The 22,229-nt window shown below is 42.1% G+C and overlaps 1 protein-coding gene across 2 annotated transcripts; it reads right to left on the minus strand.

Moving 5' to 3' along the window:
- Positions 1-914: 914 nt before the first annotated feature.
- On the minus strand, positions 915-21,865 carry PABPC1L (poly(A) binding protein cytoplasmic 1 like). Of its 2 annotated transcripts, none has more exons than XM_075278703.1 (14): positions 21,673-21,865; positions 20,870-21,063; positions 15,717-15,832; positions 13,039-13,178; positions 11,592-11,686; positions 10,521-10,658; positions 8,897-8,992; positions 8,292-8,558; positions 5,270-5,357; positions 4,038-4,154; positions 3,657-3,796; positions 2,705-2,798; positions 2,143-2,273; positions 915-992 (listed from the first exon to the last, which is right to left on the minus strand). In XM_075278703.1, the coding sequence occupies exons 1-14, from the start codon at positions 21,863-21,865 to the stop codon at positions 915-917; spliced, it is 1,887 nt and encodes a 628-aa protein (XP_075134804.1). The 2 variants fall into 2 exon arrangements, with proteins under 2 accessions (XP_075134804.1, XP_075134803.1); XM_075278702.1 differs by having other exon boundaries at positions 11,592-11,700; positions 13,038-13,178.
- Positions 21,866-22,229: the final 364 nt, after the last annotated feature.

Below are 22,229 nucleotides of genomic sequence, written 5' to 3' on the forward strand. Positions count from 1 at the left end.
CAAACTTTTATTTCATCCTTTAAAAAACAAGGTCAACCATTTCGACCGCCAGGACAGAGAAGATGGAATGGTACAAAAAGAAACAAGCGACGATCGTTTCGTGCGTCTAGCAGCTCTGTGCTGTGGCACTTAAAGACATTTCACCTCCCGGGGTACATGCAGTGTAATACACCGCTAGAAAGCAGACAGTGCACTGAATTCAGCACACTATCGGCTTTCATGTTCTGTTCTACGCTGTACTGTGAGAGCGGTGAGGAACACCCCCCTCCCCTCCTGATAGTACTCATCCATAGACGCACTGGGGGGCGGTCCTCACCACTCAGCGTCATTGCTAGGCGGTAAGCAACGCCCCCTCTCACAATACAGCGCAATAGATGCTACTGTGAGGAAGGACGTTCCTGACTGACTGTCAGAAACGCCCTTCTGACAGGGAAGAACTACGGTACCAGCACTGATAGCTCTTAAGCGGGGGGCACAGAACAGGAAAGCCAATAGTATGCTGAATTCATTGCACTGTCGGCTTTCTAGCGGTGTATTACACCCAGTGTGCCCCAGGAGGCGAAAAGTCCTCTCTGAGAAGATCAGCTGAGCGCATTGATCATTGTAGATTGTATTATTTGTTCTGAAGTTTTTTGTTCCAATAAAACACAAACCTGTTTGCTTTTGCAAATTTTTGTTTAATGCAGAAAAAAAGATGAATTAAGAAAACAACATAAATAAGTGATAACTAAATATTATATATAATTACCGTTCATTTCTGGGAATGTAATTTTACTTTACCTTACATACTATTATATCCACACGAAACAAAATATGACTGTCCTTTCTATATATACAATCTCCTTCCATTGTGCACGCTATACAAAGTGTACATAAGTGGCAAGTCCATCCATAGCTCTGATAATGAGGAGCATTCACATGGAAGGCTGGCCATTTTTATGTGAAGTCTCCTTAGCTTGGTGAGCTTGTAGAACAGCGACTGCTTCATTAACCTGTAAGAAAATGTAATTGAGCACATAAAAATTAACATTTATTTAACAAGAAAGGAAGATAAAGATAGTGTTTATTAACAATTTAATTCAGCTTTATTGGCATTTACCAATTCAATAATCCATGGACCTGTGGCTCTCCAGCTGCTACAGAAGCACAACTCTCAGCATGATCCAACATGGCGGTATATGCAGTTCTGCAGCAACTAGAAAGTCACAGGCTGGGGAGGACTGCCCTAAATTATCGCATTGTTAGGGCTTCAAGTTTAACAATAACAGTGTCTAGGAACACTGCATGTCACTGCACTACATGTGCTCTCAGGACAACCTGCATCTCTCAGATGGTTATTCACTGCATACAGGCTACAGTAAGTGGACGTCAGCAAGAAACTTGAAATCAGCCAAGGATTTACTGTCTATGTATATATTAAAGAGGTTCCTAAACTTCACTTTAACCCTATCACTGCCCAAGAAGTGCACAACTTTAAACCATTCCCAAACTAGAATACTATTAACAAAAATAGCCCTACCAAACAATATGAACTTTATGAACAAAGACTACAATATTAGGGTCAGCTTAGATCTTGAGATCACAAAAACCTGAAATTTTAACCTTTAAAATTACAGCAGCTGGTGCGAGACCAAACAGACACTGGTAGTGGACAATGGAGCAGCGGGGTGAGGCAAGTATGCATTTATTATTATTATAATTTTATTTTTTTTTTTTTTTTTAATTTTTACCCCTTCACCAGTCTCCGCAAATGTAGTTCCAATTGCTGGACAACATCTTTAAGGTGACGAGGAAGGGTTTAAAGGAAGGAGAAAATAACGGTGGCTTGAATGTTCACTGCATTCTGAATGATTTATTTCACTTAGTTCTGATGAACGGGCACATATGTGAATGTACTATAGAATTAGGGAAATGTGACATTTTTGAACTCTATACAACTTTTATTAGGTGTTAAATGGCTCAAGCTTGCCAGATATTTAGTCACAAACACAAATTTGTATGTCCTATTTAGAAAATGTAACAATTTAATGCAAAGATGAGCTTAAATCTCTCTCTGTTTGCTTTAGGGAATATCCATACTCCACCCTACGCCCCAACACAGTTACAATTAATAAAGGTGCAATTGTTTTAGAATCAATATACCTTTGAGTGAAGGGACTCTGGAGATTCCAGCATGTGTAACAATTCAGAGTTGTCTATTTCTAACAGCATGCCAGTTATTTTTCCTGCATTTGGTTGGTGTATATTGCATATTAGAGGATAAAGCCGTTCACCTGTAAAGAATAGCACAGTTAATACTGAAATGCATTCAGAAAACCTCCTGCTGTCTCTGCTAGTCATGACAAACCAGTAGCTATATGGAGAGTGTCTTGTTCCAAAGCATAGATTGTAAAAGAAAAAAAAAATTAAAGCACAAACTGTCCTACAGCTAAAGAAAGCAGAGGATATTATGATGGATATAGAGCAGGGATAGGCAACCTTCAGCAATCCAGTACAAGTTTCAGAATGTCTACTTGCTCTGCTCTTCTTGAAACTCCCACAGAAGTGAATGGAAGGAAGTTGTAGTTTCATAGCAGCTGGAGAGCCTAAGGTTGCTAATCCCTGATGTAAAGAATATTGCCAGTGTTGTCATTATGTTCTTATATATCCTCACTGCTAAAAGCTTTATAAAATTGGGAGCCACAATACATTTCTAATAAGTTACCAAGCATTTGCTTTTGTTCTTGTGGCGGGGCAGCTGCCAACATGGATGCAGTAAGAGGCTCCTGTCCTTGCATTACTACCGCTGGCTCCATGATCTGTGAAGAGATTAAAAAATATGGCATCTTCTATTAAAAAAAAAAAAAAAAAAAAAAAAAAAAGTATTTTCAGATATCAGCCCATCAAAAGCAATTTATGGCTGGAACCCCCCTGTAGCTAATATGTAGTGGAAACACGTGGCCAAAAAACCCATCATGTATTAAAGTACCATCAAAGTGGATGGGATTCTGGCTAATCCCATCCACACATTGCAGAGAGAAAAAAAAATTAGCAGCGAAAATGTGTTTCCACAGCGGATTGCTACGTGTGGCATTAGCTTTAAAATCCCTCTTCTTGCTACAGCTGTATGCAAAAGAGAAGCCCACTAATCCAAATTAGTAGGCAAGTGTGCGGGAGCACCATCTAATAGATCGCAACTGTATAATCTTCTACACACTTTTGTAATGCTTATTAACAAATGGATGACACATGGATGATATAGGTGTGCTGTCCATGGCCTCCACAGACACATACATTTCATGTGTCCTGAGATCTGCCCCCAGGCTCACGACCCCCTACACAGTACAAGGATCCATGATAAAATGTATTTGTGTAGATAGTGCCATAAGAAAATGATGGACTATTGTGCTAGCCGTTAAAAACATGGACGCATGGGGGCAAAGATGTAGAGATTTGTTCTAAACCATGACAGAGTTCATCATGTTTACGTTCATCTTAGATTAGCGATATAACGCAGTGCCTAGCCTAAACTAAAAGACAGTTGCAGAGTCAACCCCAGGATACAGTACCATTTTATCCATTTACTAAACATGAAAATATTCTATCTAGAGGTGTATATCAGCTAGAAGACCTAACATGTAAAGACTGTAAGCAGTATAAGAAATACAATGCATCACCTGCTGCTGTTGGTATTGCACATTGTTCACAGTTTGGTGTGCATTGCGTGCAGAGTAGGAGTACTTGTACTGTGGCGTCGTGCGCATTACCGATGGGTTCACTTGAGCCCGAGCACCAGCCGTCTGAGTGCCTATATTTGCTGATCAAAAAACAAAGCCATTGTTTTTTTGTTTTTTTTATTAAGCATAAACAGCATCTGTAAAAGCAGATGACAAGATCTAATAATTTCACATTGTGCGGTCAGATAACTGCAGAAGGCACAGATACAACGTGTGATACTGTCACCACAGGTTTCCTATATGAATTATGGACAAACCGATGTCCCAGTTGAATAGATGACCTATCCAAACTAGGAACCATTTGTAATTTAGAAAACGTACCAACTCTTTGAGGACCAACTCTAGGCACTTGTGTTGAAGCCTGCTTCATTGTACTTATGTTAGAAGGAGCACGTCTTGCAGGAACTGCTCGCATTATAGGTGGAGGCTGATGGTAGTCTGCAGTGTCAGAGGATAGACACATTAAATCTAAGACTCAGGCAATCCAGATGAGACAGAGCCTAAAAATCAGTAGATAATAGTACAATATGGGACTTGCCCTTTTCTAATTTTTATATTGATTCTGCAACTATTCCTGATACAGATTATTCATTGCAGAATGTAAATAATATGGTTGCATGTAAAGCTCACCCCTATAGCATCAGGAGACCTCATTAACCAGGGCCTATAGTGCTGCCCTATGAACATGCAACAGAGATATTTATGTAGAGGGGCAATATAAACTATATATTTTAAAGATCAGCAGATAGAAAAGCTTCTTTTCACATCTTCCATCCTCTTATACATACAAGCTTTGCTGTATTTTTAGTGTCCATATACAAAAATCTCAGTTATGCAACCAAAATGGTCAACAACCATGGATATGCAAGCGGCGTCAAGAATTTAGTTTTGCTATCATTTGCAATTGTCATTTTCAACACAATATAAATACGATCGCTCATTTTTCCATAGATACAGTTGATAGGCTTGATCTTTGTTCTCAACCACACATCTGTGAGCCAGGGATACAAAAGTGGTCCAAAGTGCTATCCAAGCAAGGGCCTGAAGTTTGTAGCCTACCTGATCAGATATTTATAGCCTAGCCTATGTAATTTAAAATAGTGGTATATATTATGTAGTAGAGGGACCTTTGGGGTCCAGGTCCCAATAGCAACATATACTGCAGCACCCCTTGTCCAGCACCTAGATGCTGCTCAAATCATCTGTTCTGCCAGCCTCTAGGCAGCAGAAGCTGGTGCACTGGATGGGAAGCATGCACAGGCATCTACTGTTCAAGTTACTTCATATCAAATTTTCATTTGGGGAATGTATGTCTACCGAAAACTTATCTTTCCATATAATGTTAGGAACCATAGGAAAAAAAAATTAAAAATGCACTATTTATATATACAATTGTTGAGGTTCACTGTAAAGCTGCATTGAAGTCATTTACTGCGCTTTAAAAAATAAAATAAAATAAAATAAAAAATAAAATAAACTGGGCACGTTGCATGGGTGCTGGAGGGAAGATAAGACAACCAAGCAAAGTTTGTTTAATCAATCTGTTCACTTACGTGGCGGCCTAGCCGGCTGCGATGCCCAGTGAGGTGTTGGACGTACAGGTGCTACAGGGCTTGGATTATAAAAGGCTCTGTTTGGTGGCTTCAAGTGAAACAAAACCAATATAAGCATTTCTATGACAACACAAGTAGCAAGTTACCTTACAGTAAGTAGCCTATTGTATATAGCCGCATACAGTTAGACATTCTATGCCATGACAACATTTGTCTAAGGGCTAGTTCACACGGGGGCAAAGAGTCGGATTTTGACAGCGGATTTTGCTTCAAAATCAGCCCCTCTACAATGGAGCCCTATGTGAACAGCTAGCTTTTTTTCTGCTAGGAGAAAAAGCAGCGACATGACCTTTCTTCAGGCATTTTCCAATCCAAACATATACCTTTAATCCATTAATCCTCTCAGCTGTTTTTGAATGAGCCCACTTTTAATGATATGCTAATTCTCCACCTCGGAGCACCGGAAGTTCAGTGAGCACTATGTGCTGTGTGTACACAGGGGGAGGTGAGAGCAGGGAAGGCTGATGAGTCACCAGCAGCAGCCTTCCCTGCTCTCACCTCCCCCTGTACACACAGACAGTGCTCACTGAACTTCCGATGCTCCGTGCTGGTTAATTAGCATATCAATAAAAGTGTGCTCATTCAAAAATGGCTGGGAGGATTAACAAATAAAAGGTAGGTGTGGAATAGCCTTTCTAAAGGCCATGCAAACATATGCTTTGTTAAAAATGAGTTTTCCCAATGATAGAATCTCTTTAATGATTTAGAGAATCTTTACTGCTTATAACAGACCATGCTGTCAGCCATTTACCCTGTTTCCCCGAAAATAAGACATGTTCTTATAATTAATTAGCTAACGAAATATATGCCCTTTCTTATTTTTGGGGGATGTTTTATGCAGCGGCTGGAGCGGGGAACAATCGGCAAACAAAGCGGGGAACAATTAGCGGAGTGCCGGCATGACTGCCAGTTGTATGTGATCCAGAATGTGAAGGGGGGGTGTGTGTCTTATTTTCGGGGAAACAGGGTAGGAGTTAAAGTAGGCGTCAGAGCCTGACTGTGGAAAAATAGGAGTTGGTGGTGTAGCCCGCTGACTGCACATCCCTGCTACACACATTAAAGATAAAAGGACTTCTGATGTAGAAAGGTCTAAACTTGGAAGCCATTTTCTATGTTAAAGAATTTTTTTTACTGAAATGAATTGATTATTAAAATTTGATTACAGGGGTTATGTGGGAAAATAAAGTTTTGCAGGGCATTCAAGTCACTGGATAAGCTAGCTTACTAATATAGGTCAGTCCTCTGCAATCAGCATTCTTAGGTTTGTAGAGTGCAAAAAGAGTTCTTGAAGTCTTGTTCCTCTACCTCCCCTGCTGCGGCTCCAACTCTCATGACAGACTCTGTTCTACCCCTCTTGCCCATGGTTTTACAACTGACCACTGGGAAGCTGCCCCTATCCATTTTCTCCAGGGATTAGAAGGGAAACCCCTGGGCGGACATCAGGCGTTCGTGTGAACACCGCATTACTAGCGTTTTGATCTTCTGGAACTTACAACCGTTCCAGAGAGAATCCACCCTCAGGAACAGGACACCAGCAGAATAAAAAAAGGTTGAGCTTCTTCTGTCCCAGAGTACTTTCCACAGCAGAGGACACACTCTGGTTAATCCACTTTTTTGTGCTACACCCTGTGACAGACATTATATCTTGGCCTGAATGGGCCACTTTATAACGGTCTATCCAGGAAGGTTTGCCTTCTGAAGTGGACTACGGTCGAATTTTTCACCTGCTGAATAACAGCCATAATACTTTGTATCAGAGAAGGGGACTCCTCCAATATAGTACAATACCAGCAGAGGAGAAAAGTGTGTTTTGTATTTTTTTTTACACTGTCAATATCTTGTAGGGCCTATCCATGACAGGTGATAGTGGATTGTTATTATGGTTTTCCCTGGCTTGCAGCTAGTGTACTTTATTCTCCTTCATGGTCAGGTCCTCCAGAATAGCTGGTGAGGAGAGACATAGGGAGGCAAGCTGGGAACTCTGCTCAAAAAGTGACTTACACTGGTGCCTCTACCTGTGTCTTTTTGTTTTTATGGGCAAGCAGAGTCCAAGAGGCCCCTTCCCTGTAAGAGATCACTCATTCCCCTGCCACAGTCTAGTAGTTATTCCAGCGAGGAATACGGATATCATGCACACACACTGTAGTTTTACCAGATCCACTGCATAATCCACTATCCTCACTGATAACCAGAACACCAACAGCACTTGCAGCTTGGAAAATGTGTCAGACGCCTGACGTGCCATGACATAAAGTCATGACATGACTTTAGCATTTTAACCGGGAAGTGATATCCAACCAGATCTATTCCTCTACATTATTCCCGAAACTCCAGGGCAGGTGAGCTTAATCCTAAACTTAATCCTCCTGCAACAACACCCAACCATAGGTCTCCTCTCCAAGAACAGGAAACTACTGGGTGAAGGTTGACCCTAACCTATCTGCATGGCTGGGTTGGTATGCCGAGTTTTGGTGACAGACTCCGTTTAAGTGGTACCCCTTAAAGACAACCTGTCACCAAACACAAAATGCATTTTATTATCGCTGATCAATTTAGTATTTTTTTTTTTAATCCATTTATCCAGTAGCTCCAATACTGTGCTCAACTTTATCATGTGCACAGTGAAATATCATTTAGCATTTTCTAAGAGGTGACTGGTCCACCATAAGATTTGTCCCTAGCTCCTTATCTTAACTGAGGGGTTTTCAAGTAAACAAAGACCAGCAGGAAGAACTGGAGCAGCAGCAGGAGTTACAACAGGTGAGTATAACTTGTCTGCTTTAGTCACCTTCACATTTGCCCCATTACAAGATGGGAAACTTCTGTTAGCAAACTGAAAGCTTTATCCGTTGCCATATACTGGAATACAGCATATAACAGAAGCAATAGATTTTACTGGGTGGCAGCTGGATTTATCATGACCATTCTATTTCTGTAGAAGATGATGTGGTAAACAGCTTACCTGTGGCATAGCAGGCAAAAAGTAGTTTGTTGGCTGCTGGAATGATCCCAGCAAAGGACCTGGCATGGTTCTCATAGTTGCTAACCTCTGCATGTACTGGTTGGTTAGAATTGCCTTCCTTTCTTCCTTTCGTTGTGCAAGTGCTACATACAGAGGCTTTGTACTAACTATACGTCCATTCATCTCTGTGACTGCTTTAGTTGCTTCTTCTGGTGAAGAGAAACATACAAACCCAAACCCTTTGCTGTGTCCTCCTTCTGTCATGACCTAAGATTGGAAGGCAAGAATCAACATGGGAACATAAGCACAAATCTTTCAGCAGGGTGTCAAAAAAAAACAAAAAAAAAAAAACATCACAATGCAGATTATACTGAATGCAGCCATTCGCACATACATGGAGAGGAAAAAAATTGTGGCATGTACTATTTTTTCTCTACTCTTCTTGCCCATGCAAGTCTATGGACCATCAAAATTAAGGAAAACAAAATAAATAAACACAGACATGGAAACATGGAAATCATCCGTGTCTGGTCTGTGTTTCATGTGTTTTTCATAGATTCACAGCCTGCAAAACTGACCCTCAGAATGTGATAATAAATGATCACCTTTGCACTGGTAATGGTACCATATGGAGAAAACTCCTTCCTTAGCCTTTCATCATCAATTCCATCATCCAGGTTTTTTACATACAAATTAACTCCCTGCAAGAGAAGACAAATTTAGATTACAAAACTAAAACGACACTGACAACCCCCCTCCCCCCCCCAAAAAAAACCCCCACACAAAACAAAAAACTGACATACCAACTCAAAAACCAGCCTAACCCAATTATATCTATCATATATAACAGAACAGATAGCATTAGGACTTTATAAATGTCCCTAAATCTCTAGAGATTAAAACAACCAAACAGTACTGAGCATTGCTTTCCAGTTAAGGCTCCATGCACATGACCGCGTGGCGAGTGTGGTAGCAGTGTTTTTATGGCTAACCCGCAGACCCATTCTTTTTATGGCCGAATACACACCACTGTGTATAATCACGGTCTTGGAGGCAAAAATCAGAATCGGTCCTATTCCTGCCATACAGATATCACCCACTTGTCATCTGTGCTGTTTTCTCACAAACCCATATATGCACACACTTGTGCAAGCAGTCAGATTCCTCTTAAGGCTAGTTCACACAGGGCAAAATGGCAGGGAGTTTGAGGTGGAATCCGCCTCAAAATCTGCCTCCTCACAATAGAGTCCTATGTAAACCACTAGCATTTTTTTTTTTCCTGCTAGCGGAAAAAAGTAGCGACATGACCTTTCTTCAGGCGGTTGGTTGGTTTTGCCACCTGCAAAAACCAACGGGAGTCAATGGGAGGCGGAAAAACCGCTAGCGGTTACCTACATATTTAAGCTTTGTTAGATTCATGGGAAAACTGCTTTAAAGTGGGCACTGGGCTGCTATGATAACACAGGTAGACAGTTAGGCTGGTCTAACACGGCTGTAATGCAAGTCCGCAATTGAGGGTTTTCAATTACAGACACATTATATTCAATGTGGCCTCTTACACCACCGGATATTTTATCCGTGGTGTGCCGGCCCGCAACCGTGGTCCGCAATTTATAGGACATGTCCGTAATGGCTGTGAATTGCGGCACTGCACTGACTCGCCAATAGAACTCTATGGGCGAGTGCGGCAGGAGACAGACAGACATCTACGGAGTGTATGTTGCCGATCAGCAACTAGTGTTGCTGATCAGCAACTTTCGGACTGTACATTCAATACGGTTGTGTAAGACCAGCCTTAAAGGGGTTGTCTAGGGGAAAAAAAAAAAAAAAGCCGCTTTTTCTTTCTGGAGGACTAGGTAGGTAAAAAATAAAAATGCACTCCCTGTATCCCACAGTCCTCCTGGTTTGTTGGAGAGGTCTCTCTGCCGTGGGCATGCGGCCTGGGACACAAGTGTGTTTCCCTCCCCCCCTCCATCTTCTCTAGCCTCCAGAGGAAAAAAAAGTTGTTTTTTTTCCTTAGGACTAGCTTTTTCTAAATGGGAACCATGTAATACATAACCTTTTACATTTAGACTGAATTTAGGCATCAGGCAAGCTTCACAGGGACCCTGATCAAACTCAGAAACACCTGTAATTTGAGGTTACAGAATAAGATAGTCCAGAATTATAGGAATGTTGTGTAGAAGAGAGTACACCGTGCTCCAGCTTAATCTTGACAACTGTCTTTACCTGATATCTACTGATTCGTTCTTGTTTGATCTGTTCAAACCTGCGCTTCAGTTCACACTGACGTTCAATCCTTTTCTGCGCTCTTCCAACGTAAACCATGCGTCCATTTATTTCCTTGCCATTCATTTCAGCAACTGCCTGGAGTGGATAATGTAATGTTTTTTTCGTACGGATAACAAAAGCTGTGTATTGCTAACACAACAGTCTTGCTGCTCCTAACCTTCTCTATAATGTCTATGGGTCTTAAAGGTCTGGCTTAACAAGCCTCACCACCCATGGCACCCAATGTAGTGGGGGAGGTTCCTGCTGCAGCAAGCTGGTCAGAGTTTGGTCTGTGCTAAGGTTTGTAGGGAAGGTTCCTGCTGTAGTAAGTTGTGCAGATAGTTGTCGGAGCTAAGGTTTTTGTAAGGAAAAACAAACAAACGCCTTTGGGTTAAAGTAAGTCAAAGTTTACCTCCAATGCCGCCCCTGCTACCTCTTGTGTCACCCCCTCTACCTCATAGATTGAAAGCTCTTGTAAGCAGGACCATCAGTCCCAATGTGTGAAATGACTTTTTTTGTAATCTCTGTATTTGAACCCTACAAATTGTACAGTGCTGCAGAATATGTTGGCGCTATATAAATAAAAATTTATTATTATAATTTTACTTCTGAAAAGAAAAACCTTTACATGTCTGGTTTTTGAAAGAATAGCATTTAAAAGGGTTTTGTCCTTAAAATTTCTAACATAGGTCAAAATGGTCTAAAAAAAACAAAGCCACTGCAACTTTTCCTGTACCGCAGATTTCCAAATCTCTTGTGCTTTTCGGTATCATGGTCTCCAATTATGCCATTTTGCCAAATAAGTGACCGATGAAGCAGTCATCTCCATGTCAAAATGTCATTAGTGGAGAGCAGGATACAGAGATTGGCAGAGGACCAATGCGGCACAGGAGTGGTGGGGATTTGGTAAAGCGAGTAACATTGCGCAATTCCACTGTTTTGGAGCATTACGTCAAAGATTACAAGGGCCTGGAAACCCCTCTACCCACCAATCCCAAAGCCCACTCATAGAATTAGACAAATACTTACTTTCTCTGCCTCTTCATGATTTCCAAAATTAACAAAGCCAAATCCACGTGAGCGTCCACTCTCATCTATCATTACTTTTACACTTAAAGTGTGTCCTAAAAAATAAAGAGTTTTTATTTATATATTGTCATCATCTATGGTGCTGTACAATGTGGTGAAAAGTGAGAAAAATGAAATTGTGGTGCAGATATGGTTATCAAAGCATGACCATAACAGAGAGACAACTGCCTATACAAGCTCACAATCAAAAGGGATGTAGGAATAATGAAAAGCGCAGTTTATGACAGATTATAGGCTTCTCTGAAGGGGTGAGTTGTTAAGTTACATTGGAAGGCTTTAAGATGGGGAGGCGAGAGGTCCTGGAGGAGAATATTGTTACAGTGGATAATAAAACACTTTATAAAGGTGTACTAATATTCTAAACGGCATGGAATGAACCCATATGACATGTGCCTTTTCCATCCTGAATTAGTGCATGTCCCACTGTTGGTACATATATATCTTGAGAACAGGGTCCCATTTGCATCTGAAAATAAATATGAGAGGGTTGTCCATGGGCAAGTCTCTGCATTCAAAAATAGAAGCTGCAGGACTACATTGACAGGTCCCTTTTTTTTTTTTTGCAGGGCCAGGTGTACTTTTTAGTTATACCATTTTGGAGAAGGTCTATGGGAGCAGTCCTGCAACAAGAAAGGTATGGGCCTGTGGCCCCAGGGGCCATTTTCACACTTTAGGAAGGGCCTTGAAGTAGTAATGCCCACGATCAGACTGGATTCCGATCGCAGGCATTAGCTCCGGGGCTCCACTGTAATCCGGTAGATACGGAGATCGCTCTGCAGCAGTGTGGCCGCCACATTCTTTACAGACCCGGCATTCGCTGTAATAATACGGCAGATGCCAAGAGAGGTTCGCTAGGACACCCTGTCCTCGCAACCCAGAGCTGGAACATCGTCCCACTTCTGCTGCTGCAGGAAGCCAGCGGCAGGAGTGAGGCGATGCTGCGACCCCGCTCCTCCATCTCCCTGGCCGAAAACACCCCACATCTGGACAATAAGACGCACCATCATATTCCTCCCAAATTTGATTTGGGGAGGGGGGAGAGTGTATTTATAGTCAAAAAAATACGGTATACTGTGGGGGCATCTGGAGGTGACATTATATGGCAGATTATCAGCAGTCTTGGGAGCTCAGACTTGCCCCTAAGTACTACTTATCTATATTGTATGCATTGTTACATGAGGCCACTGTTACTCCTAGCACCCACAAGGGTTTGTTATGTACATTCATAGAATGGCATCACTGCTATATACTAGACAGAACTATGCATTGGATGGGTCAACAGTAAGAAAATGCTTTTGGGTTTGCAAAACCCCTTTAAAAGATATATGCATACAGTAATCTTGCTCATCCATCTGGAAAGGAGTGTGATATTTAATGATCTACATACCAAAGGCAGAAAAGATTTCCTTGAGCCGTTTGTCATCCATATCTTCCCCAAAATTCTTAATATATACATTAGTAAACTCCATTACTTTTGCCCCATATTCCAATTCTCTCTCCCTCCGTGATTTAAAATTGCCAACAAATCTGTGAATCATTAAGAAAAAAATCTAAGCATCAAATTAATATAGAGCTCGATTCATTTTAACAGTTACAGAACATTAAATACCACTTTTTAAATACCATTACAACTTTAAAATCTGTAATAAGTATTTACAAATCATAGAAACATGATTCGTGTCGTATGAAAGAGGAGGTTGCAGTTCTACTTGTACAATTTACAGAGATATCACTGGTTGAAAATACAGCTAGGATTGAGATATTCATACTATATTTATATTTCATACGACACCAGAATCATGTTTTTAAGTTTTATAATGTTAGATGACAAGCTGCCCCTTGTTGGAGTGGACCACCACCTCTCCAACTGGATCCAAGACTACCTCACAAACTGACCTCAGTATGAGAGCGCCCTGGGCTGTGTGTTAGATATTGTGATCTGTAGTACGGGGCACCACAAGGTACAGTTCTTACCCCTTTCCTCTTCACACTGTACACTGCCGATTTTAGGTGTAACTCATGTTGCTGCTACTTGCATAAGTATTCAGATGACTCTTCAATAGTAGGCCTCATCACAGACGAAGACGACAGGGAGTACAGAGAATTGAACCGGGATTTTGTGAATTAATCGATGGATTAATGGATTAGGATTAATGTTGGGAAGACCAAGGAGATGGTGGCGGACTTTCAAAAGCAGAGATATGCTCCAAAACCAGTGGCCATCCAGGGGACAGGCATTGAGTACCTGGGTGTGCTCCTCAATAATAAGCTGGACTGGGCGAATCACCTGGATGCGCTACCATGTTTCCCCGAAAATAAGACAGTGTCTTATATTAAATTGTCACTCTAAATATAGGACCTGTCTTATTTTCGGGGGACGTCTTATTACAACCGGCAGTCATGCCGGCACTTCCTTAGTGGAGCGTCAGCATGACTGCCGGTTGTAGGTAGTGTAGTGTAGGGGAGAAGGTATCACTTACCTTTCCCTTCTTCCTAGCAGCGCTGGTGCTGCTGTTCGTCCTGGAAGTGGTGGGCGTGGCTTATCTGGGTTTTGGGGGCGGGGCTTTGTGAGCTCCACTTCACTGACACAGCAGCCATGCTCTGTGCTCCGTGTGCACAGGAAAGCCGGCTGCTGCCTCTTCTGTATGGCAGCTGCTGTCTCTGGGATGAGCTGGGAGAGCTCATCCTACAACAGCAGAGGCAGCAGCCGGCTTTGCTGTGCACACGGAGCACAGAGCACGGCTGCTGTGTCAGTGAAGTGGAGCTCGCTAAGCCCCGCCCCCGAAAGCTCCGCTAAGCCCCGCCCCCGAAACCCCGCACACCACTGCCCGGCATGCCTTATTTTCGGGGGATGCCTTATATTAGGCAATTTAAAAGAAACCCCCCGCATGCCTTACTTTCAGGGGGTGTCCTATTTTCGGGGAAACACGGTATACAGAAAACACCACAGCAGGCTCTACTTGCTCAGGAGGCTGAGGGCCTTTGGAGTCCAGGGGCCACTTGTTAGGGCCTTTTTCAACTCTGTAGTGGCATCAGCCATCTTCTTAGGTGTGGCCTGCTGGGGGAGCAGTATATCAACCAGGGACAGAAATAGATTTGACAAGCTGATTAAAAGGGCCAATTCAGTTCTGGGGAGCCCCCTGAACCTAGTACAGGCGGTTGGTGACAGAAGGATACTGTCCGTGGTGAGCTCCATGCTGGGGAATAACTCTCACCCCATGTATGAGACCGTGACAGCACTGGGCAGTACTGTCAGTGACTGACTGCTTCACTCCAAATGTGAGAAGGAGCGCTATCAGACATCTTTCCTCCCCGATGCGTTTAGGCCAGGGGTCCTCAAACTGCGGCCTGCCAAGCACTTCTGCCTGGCCCCGCCGACAACATCGGCAGGCGTGCATTTATAATGAAGCTCCTGGGGAGCTCGGGCCAGGCAATGGAGCGCACTTCACTTTATCTATCGGAGGGCACTGCTCCCGATGTCTGTGCGACCTGCTCTGCCTCCGACCCACTGTTTAAAAAGTTTGAGGACCCCTGGTTTAGGCTGTACAACCAACACAGAGCTAAGCGAAGATCACTCCATACAGAGAAATGAAAAATCCTTAACTTGTGATATCCCTCCTACTATTTTCTTTACCTACTGTCCCTGTAATGTCTCTACCGTGGAACTTTTGTATTATATATGGTGCTGTAACACACTGAATTTCCCCATAGTGGGACTATTAAAAGATTATCTTATCTTATAACTGTTTGACACAACCCTCCTGGTACCCTCATTTTCTTGCCATTACACACACAAGCCAGCACACAGTAAAAAGCAGAGACAGCTCTCAACGGAGACGCAAGTAAAAGAATAAATAAATGCAGGATTTCACATAAATGAGCCAAATATTGTTAATAAAGTATATATTCAAAATTTATCAATGACACAAATACTGCCAGAAAACCAAAATTATAGTTAGACTTTAACTGTTAGTAAGGTCAATAACCTTAGAATTGTGGAAGAAGAATTTCCTAGACTTAAGTGTGAATGTATAGTTTTATACAGACTGTCTTAAAGGTACTCACACTTTGCGGTCATTGAGAAGCATGCCATTCATAGTATGAATTGCCCTATTGGCAGCTTCTTGTGTCTCAAAGTGAACAAAACCATATCCTCTTGATCCATTTTCATCGCAAACCACCTAGTAGACAAATAAGCCAATTTTCAACATAATACATCAAACATGTGAATTCCAGGATTAGGCCATGTATCTTGTTTCACAAATTGCAATTTATCTTGTATTCCATTTTCTATTTCAAACGGTATAATCTTTCTGTATACTACATGTGTACTTGCTGACATGCTGCTACATATTAGGGGAACTTACTAAAACTGGAGATTCTTTTGCCAGCCTTAATAAATTTCTCCACTGGTGGGTTAAGAGTCAGAATTAAGAAGCTCCGACCCCTTCATTCTGAAGCATTTTGAGAGGTCCAATGTGCCAGAATTGAAGCCTATGCCAGTTAAGGACTCACCCTAGCTTTCTACTGTTCGTCATAGTAACCTGTTAGGCCAAGGCGTCCCTTCAAATGCGGCAAAAGTGGGGGCTAAAGGACAAAGTGACACTTTTGCCATAAAGTTGTGCGCACCAAAATATGCCTCCTTTAAACTAGAGTTTCATAATTTCCCTCTGTGGTGGATAATTGATCAAAGCAGGAGCAAAGGATAAGATGATCAGGTTACTTCTTTTATTTTCCATCTGACTGCTGGCAACAAGCAACTGTACCAATTGATTTGCATGCAATGAAATGATAAGTCTTGACCATTTGGCCTCATATACATAGCAGTATAACAGGTTTGCACAACCCTAAAGTTTGAAACTGTAATACAGTTGTAAAAGATGTATATGTGGCATTCTGTAGCACTTCTCTCCCCCCACAAAATCATGGTATACTTTATTTGATGTTATTCTACTAGGCTATTCCCCAATAGAAGTGTTATTTCTGGAGAATAACCCCATAACGCATTAAACCATGGAACATGATACAACATGAAGCAGCACAACTTGCCTATTTGGAACTTATCTTTTGATGTCCTAGTGACTGATCCAGCTGCTACAACAAGACCCAGCACTGTTCTACATGCTGTAATGGTAGTTGTGATCGGTTCACAACAAGGTGAGCAGCCATTTTTACGGTTTACCTCAACATCCATCTACTGTACCAAATGTTATAACATGAGGTTTGGTGCTCGGTGCCGTTCTTCTGTTGTTTTAGTACTCCTCTAGTGACCACTACTCTAACAAGCACTGACACAAGAAAATTAAAACTTAATGTTTAATAAATACTCCTAAAACGACAAATGGACAAGACCATCCAATGACCAAAGCACAAAACACACACAAAAAGTGATTGGTATACCCTGCATGTTAGAGGGACCACAAGTAGAGAGCAGCAGGGGACCCAGGCAGTGCTGGAATCACATCACTGGTGATGGTGGGGGGGGGGGGGGGGGGGGGCATATTTCATTTTTAACCACTTTCGGACAACCGGTTAGGTTTTTATGTCCTGAAGATGGTTACTTTGTTCTGTAAGGATGTACTGGTATGTCGAAGCAGATTTCAGCGACTGCATGAAAAATGTGCAGTTGCTGAAACGGGAAGCTGGCTGTAACTTCAGATCCCCTATTACGGCTCCCCTCTGACCCCGCAGCCACGCGATCTGCTGGGATCAGAGGTTGTTAGAGCTGCTGTATCCTACAGGACCCGGATCAGAACTATAGTAATGTGCAGGAAGCTGTATTCCTCCTGCAACTGGGGCTTAATGTATGTGTCACTGAAAGAAAATAACAACGCAAATGATAATTATATAGACATATAAAACATATAGCTCTGCCCTTTACCTTGCCAAACAAGACTATTTCACCGCCCTCATCTCTTCTCTCTCAAGCAACCCTAAAAGGCTTTTTGAAACCTTTCACTCCTTACTCACACCCAAGGTGCAGACGCCATTCACAGACCTTAGTGCTGATGACCTGGCCATGTATTTCCATGATAAAATTGATAAGATCCATCAGGAAATTACTGCCCAAGCCCCAGGTGGCATTGACTCCCACACCTACGATAGTACTGATCCCCTCACCAGCCGCACTTATGACTGTCCATTCTCATCTTTTGAACCTGTCACAGAAGAGGAAGTTTCCCAGCTACTTTCTTCATCTCGCCCCACAACCTGCAGTAGTGACCCCTTCCCCTCACACCTTCTCCAATCTCTGTCCCCTGCTGTCACTACTTACCTTACTAAAATATTTAACCTCTCTCTCTCTTCTGGAATCTTCCCATCCTCCTTCAAGCATGCTGTTATAATCCCGCTACTGAAAAAACCCTCCCTGGACCCATCCTGTGCTGCTAACTATCGACCCGTCTCTAACCTCCCCTTCATCTCTAAACTTTTGGAACGCCTGGTTTATTCTCGGTTAATCCGTTATCTCTCTGCTAACTCTCTGCTTGACCCCTTACAATCTGGTTTCCGCGCTCTGCACTCTACTGAAACAGCTCTCACAAAAGTCTCTAATGATCTACTAAAGGCTAAATCCAATGGTGACTTCTCTCTTCTTATTCTTCTGGACCTCTCTGCAGCTTTTGACACTGTTGACCATCAACTTCTCCTCACTATGCTCCGCTCAGTTGGCCTCAATGACACTGCGCTCTCCTGGTTCTCCTCTTATCTCTCAGGCCGCACTTTCAGTGTATCATTTGCGGGCTCTGTTTCCTCCCCTCTTTCCCTTGCTGTTGGGGTTCCTCAGGGCTCGGTCCTCGGCCCCCTGCTCTTTTCTCTCTACACAGCCCCCATTGGACAAACCATCGCCAGATTTGGCTTCAGGTACCATCTTTATGCTGATGACACCCAATTATACACATCTTCCCGTGACATCACCCCTGCACTCATTCAGAACACCAGTGACTGTCTCTCTGCTGTCTCTAATATCATGTCCTCGCTCTATCTGAAACTAAATCTCTCTAAGACTGAACTACTACTGTTTCCACCATCTAACAGATCTGTCCCTGATATATCCATTGCAGTCTCAGGCCTTACTATAACTCCTAGGCAGCATGCCCGCTGCCTTGGGGTCATATTTGACGCAGACCTTTCCTTCACCCCTCATATTGAATCACTCGCACGTTCATGTCACCTCCACCTCAAAAACATCTCCAGAATACGCCCTTTCCTTACCAGAGATACACTAAAGACACTTATTGTCTCTCTGATTCATTCTCGCCTTGACTACTGTAATTCCTTACTAATCGGTCTTCCCCTCACTAAACTCTCTCCTCTACAATCTATTCTGAATGCAGCGGCCAGGCTCATCTATCAGGCTAGACGCTACAGCGATGCCTCCGGTCTGTGCCAGTCGCTACATTGGCTGCCTATTCATTATAGAATAAAATATAAAGTTATTACTCTCATCCACAAGGCTCTCCATAATGCCGCACCTCCCTACATTTCTTCCCTCATCTCTGTCTACCGCCCAACCCGTGCTCTCCGCTCACTCAATGACCTAACATTTACATCCTCTATTATCAGAACCTCCCATGCTCGTATACAAGACTTCTCCCGAGCTGCACCACTTCTCTGGAATGCTCTACCCCGGACAATCAGATTAACTCCCAACTTCTACAGTTTCAAACGCAAACTAAAGACGCATCTTTTCAGACAAGCCTATCACAATTCCTAATGCACAAAATTGTCTGAACACTGTATAAGCAATGCCGCCCCTGCTACCTCTTGTGTCACCCTCTCTACCTCATAGATTGTAAGCTCTTTTGAGCAGGGCCCTCAGTCCCATTGTGTGAAATGACGTTCTTTGTTATGTATGTCTGTATCTGAACCCTATAAATTGTACAGCGCTGCGGAATATGTTGGCGCTATATAAATAAAATGTATTATTATTATTATTATTATTATTATATAGACCTCGAAACATAAATACGGTACAAAAAAAAAAAAAAAAAAAAGTGTCTGGTCCTGAACCAGAAATTGCACAGTACTGAAGTGGTTAAAGGGGTATTCCCATCTCAAGTGACTTATCTATACTGCTAGCTTATATAAATTCAAGAGTTTTCCTAGATGCATTGCTTTAGCAATGCTGCTTTGTTTGCCTGTTATGTTTGCCTCCACTTTTTATAAAGCCTTTCCATGGAGCATGGCCTATATCTGATAAACAGGACTGTTACTCTCTGGGGGCGCTGATTTCTCTCTGGTCAGGGAAATCAGTTCAGCTAATTGCAGTTTGCTGATAAAGGCTCTGGCTGTCTTATCTCTCTATGTAAAGACAAAGATAACATTGAGTCTGTTCTCGAGTAATGTAATATAATATACATCTTCTGTGCATATCATTCGATCTGCATTTATATTAGATTTATAGTAAATAATAAATAATCTCTCATGGTAAAGGCAAAGTCTATATGGTGATACTTCATAGTGTCCTGCTCATGAAAAGTCAAAACCGGCTTCCCCCAGCTTGCTGAAGAATTCAGGAAGTGAGAAAAAAAACAAAAAAAAAAAACGACAGCAGGCAAAGGTGTCGAGACAGGGAGATGGGAAAACCCCTTTAAACTATTCTGCCCCTTTTCTGAAAAATCCCAACAGACAATCATTGCTTAATTATATTGTACATGGATATATCATTAGTACATAGTGTTTACGCATGTATCATCAATATATTACATTGGTATGTATTTATAAAACTAATGTGTGGAGGGGGATGGGGTCAGATGTGAGACTATTAGCTTCCCGGAGCACAAAACTAGATGTCAGGTATACTGCTTTACAACTTCTTGGGCAGTCAGACATGAGAAGGGAGTGGTGACCGAACAGCAACCTCAGCCATATGTAGGATATCCATCACACCAATTAAACCAAGATGGGAAACTGATATAGTATTGGACCCTTTGAGTATAAAATCGTTAATTTTAATGGTGCTTTGTGTGTGCTCTATGAACGGATTATGTTTTTAAAGTGTGTTTGCATGTGATGTGTGCATATGGGAGTGAGATTTCTTCTGAGCCTGGCAAGTCAGGAGTGGTGGCGGCATTTATTTGCAGTGCGCTGACTGTGTTGGGGTGCAATTTACAATAAATTTGCAGTCTCAGTGAAGAGTGAGTACAAAATTGAGTGAGTGGAGTGAATTGAACCCTTATGTATGTGACATAACCCTCTTAGACAACAAACAAGCTTACCTTACATGATAAAATGTTCCCAAATGCAGAGAAGGTATCATACAGAGCTTTGTTGTCAATAGAATCATCAAGATTTTTGATGAAAACATTCCCTATACCTGATCTCCGTAGCCCAGGGTCTCTCTGAGACCACATAATACGAATTGGCCTGCCTTTAATGACCTCAAAATTCATTGTGTCCAAAGCTCGCTCAGCTAGAAAAAAAAATAAAAAAAATTTAAGTTACAAATATTAGCTTCATGTAAAAAAAAAACAAACAAAAAAAACCCCCAAACATATCTTATGGAAGCAAAGAAAATTATATATATATATATTATTAAGTATGACTGCCTAGATCTAAGGGCTCATTCACACTACGTATACGCCAGCTTATTCTGAACGTAAAACACATTCAGAATCAGTGGTGTATAAAGCAGTTCCATTCATTTCTATGGGAGCCGGCATACGAGCGCTCCCCATAGAAATGAATGGGCTGCTTTATTCACTACGAGCACTCCCATTGAAGTGAATGGGATGTGCTGGCGTGTGTATGGCAGGCTCTGCTCATGCCGAGCCGTACACGCAGCGCTTCCCATTCACTTCAATGGGACTGCTCGCAGTGAAAGAAGCAGCCCATTCATTTCTATGGAGAGCGCCGGCTCCCATAGAAATGAATAGGGACTGCTTTATACGCCGCTTATTCTGAACTTGTTTTACGTTCAGGATAAGCTGGCGTATACGTAGTGTGAATGAGCCCTAAAAGTTAAAAAAAAACAAAATATATATATATATATACACACACACACACACACACACACACTCACCATCTGCTGGCTGCTGGAAATTGATGTAGGCATAGCCAAGAGACCGACGGGTGGAAACGTCCCGGCATACTCTGATGGACATTATTGGGCCAGCAGGCAAAAACTTTTCGTACAGCATTGCTTCTGTAACATCTACATGTAGATCCCCGACATACAGCGAGGCCAGTGGGTATCCAGTCCCTGATGCATTCATGGTTTGCTAAAAAGAATTTAAGGGTAGAAATATTCAAAAGTGCAGTTTATTTCAATTGGGCAAATGTGTCATGTTACCTCTGTGGTTGATTATTTCTATTGGAGTAACATATTTGCAATATTGGATGTTGTTTCCATTTAGCACATTACTAGGGTTATGATCATTGCACACCTACAGTTACCATTGAGCCAGAGTCTTTTCTTTTATTTATTACATGCATTATTTTAGGAAACATAATACATTTTTATTTAATCATATTTTCAAGTTGCATCTCCCAAAACATATTTTAAATTTGACATTATGAGGTGCAGTCGTCAGAACAGCTAGCAGGCAAGTCATCTGAAAAAGGTCCTATATAGCCTGG

The sequence above is a fragment of the Leptodactylus fuscus genome, chromosome 6 (genome assembly GCF_031893055.1).
Source record: "Leptodactylus fuscus isolate aLepFus1 chromosome 6, aLepFus1.hap2, whole genome shotgun sequence".
In the NCBI taxonomy this organism is placed as follows: domain Eukaryota; kingdom Metazoa; phylum Chordata; class Amphibia; order Anura; family Leptodactylidae; genus Leptodactylus; species Leptodactylus fuscus.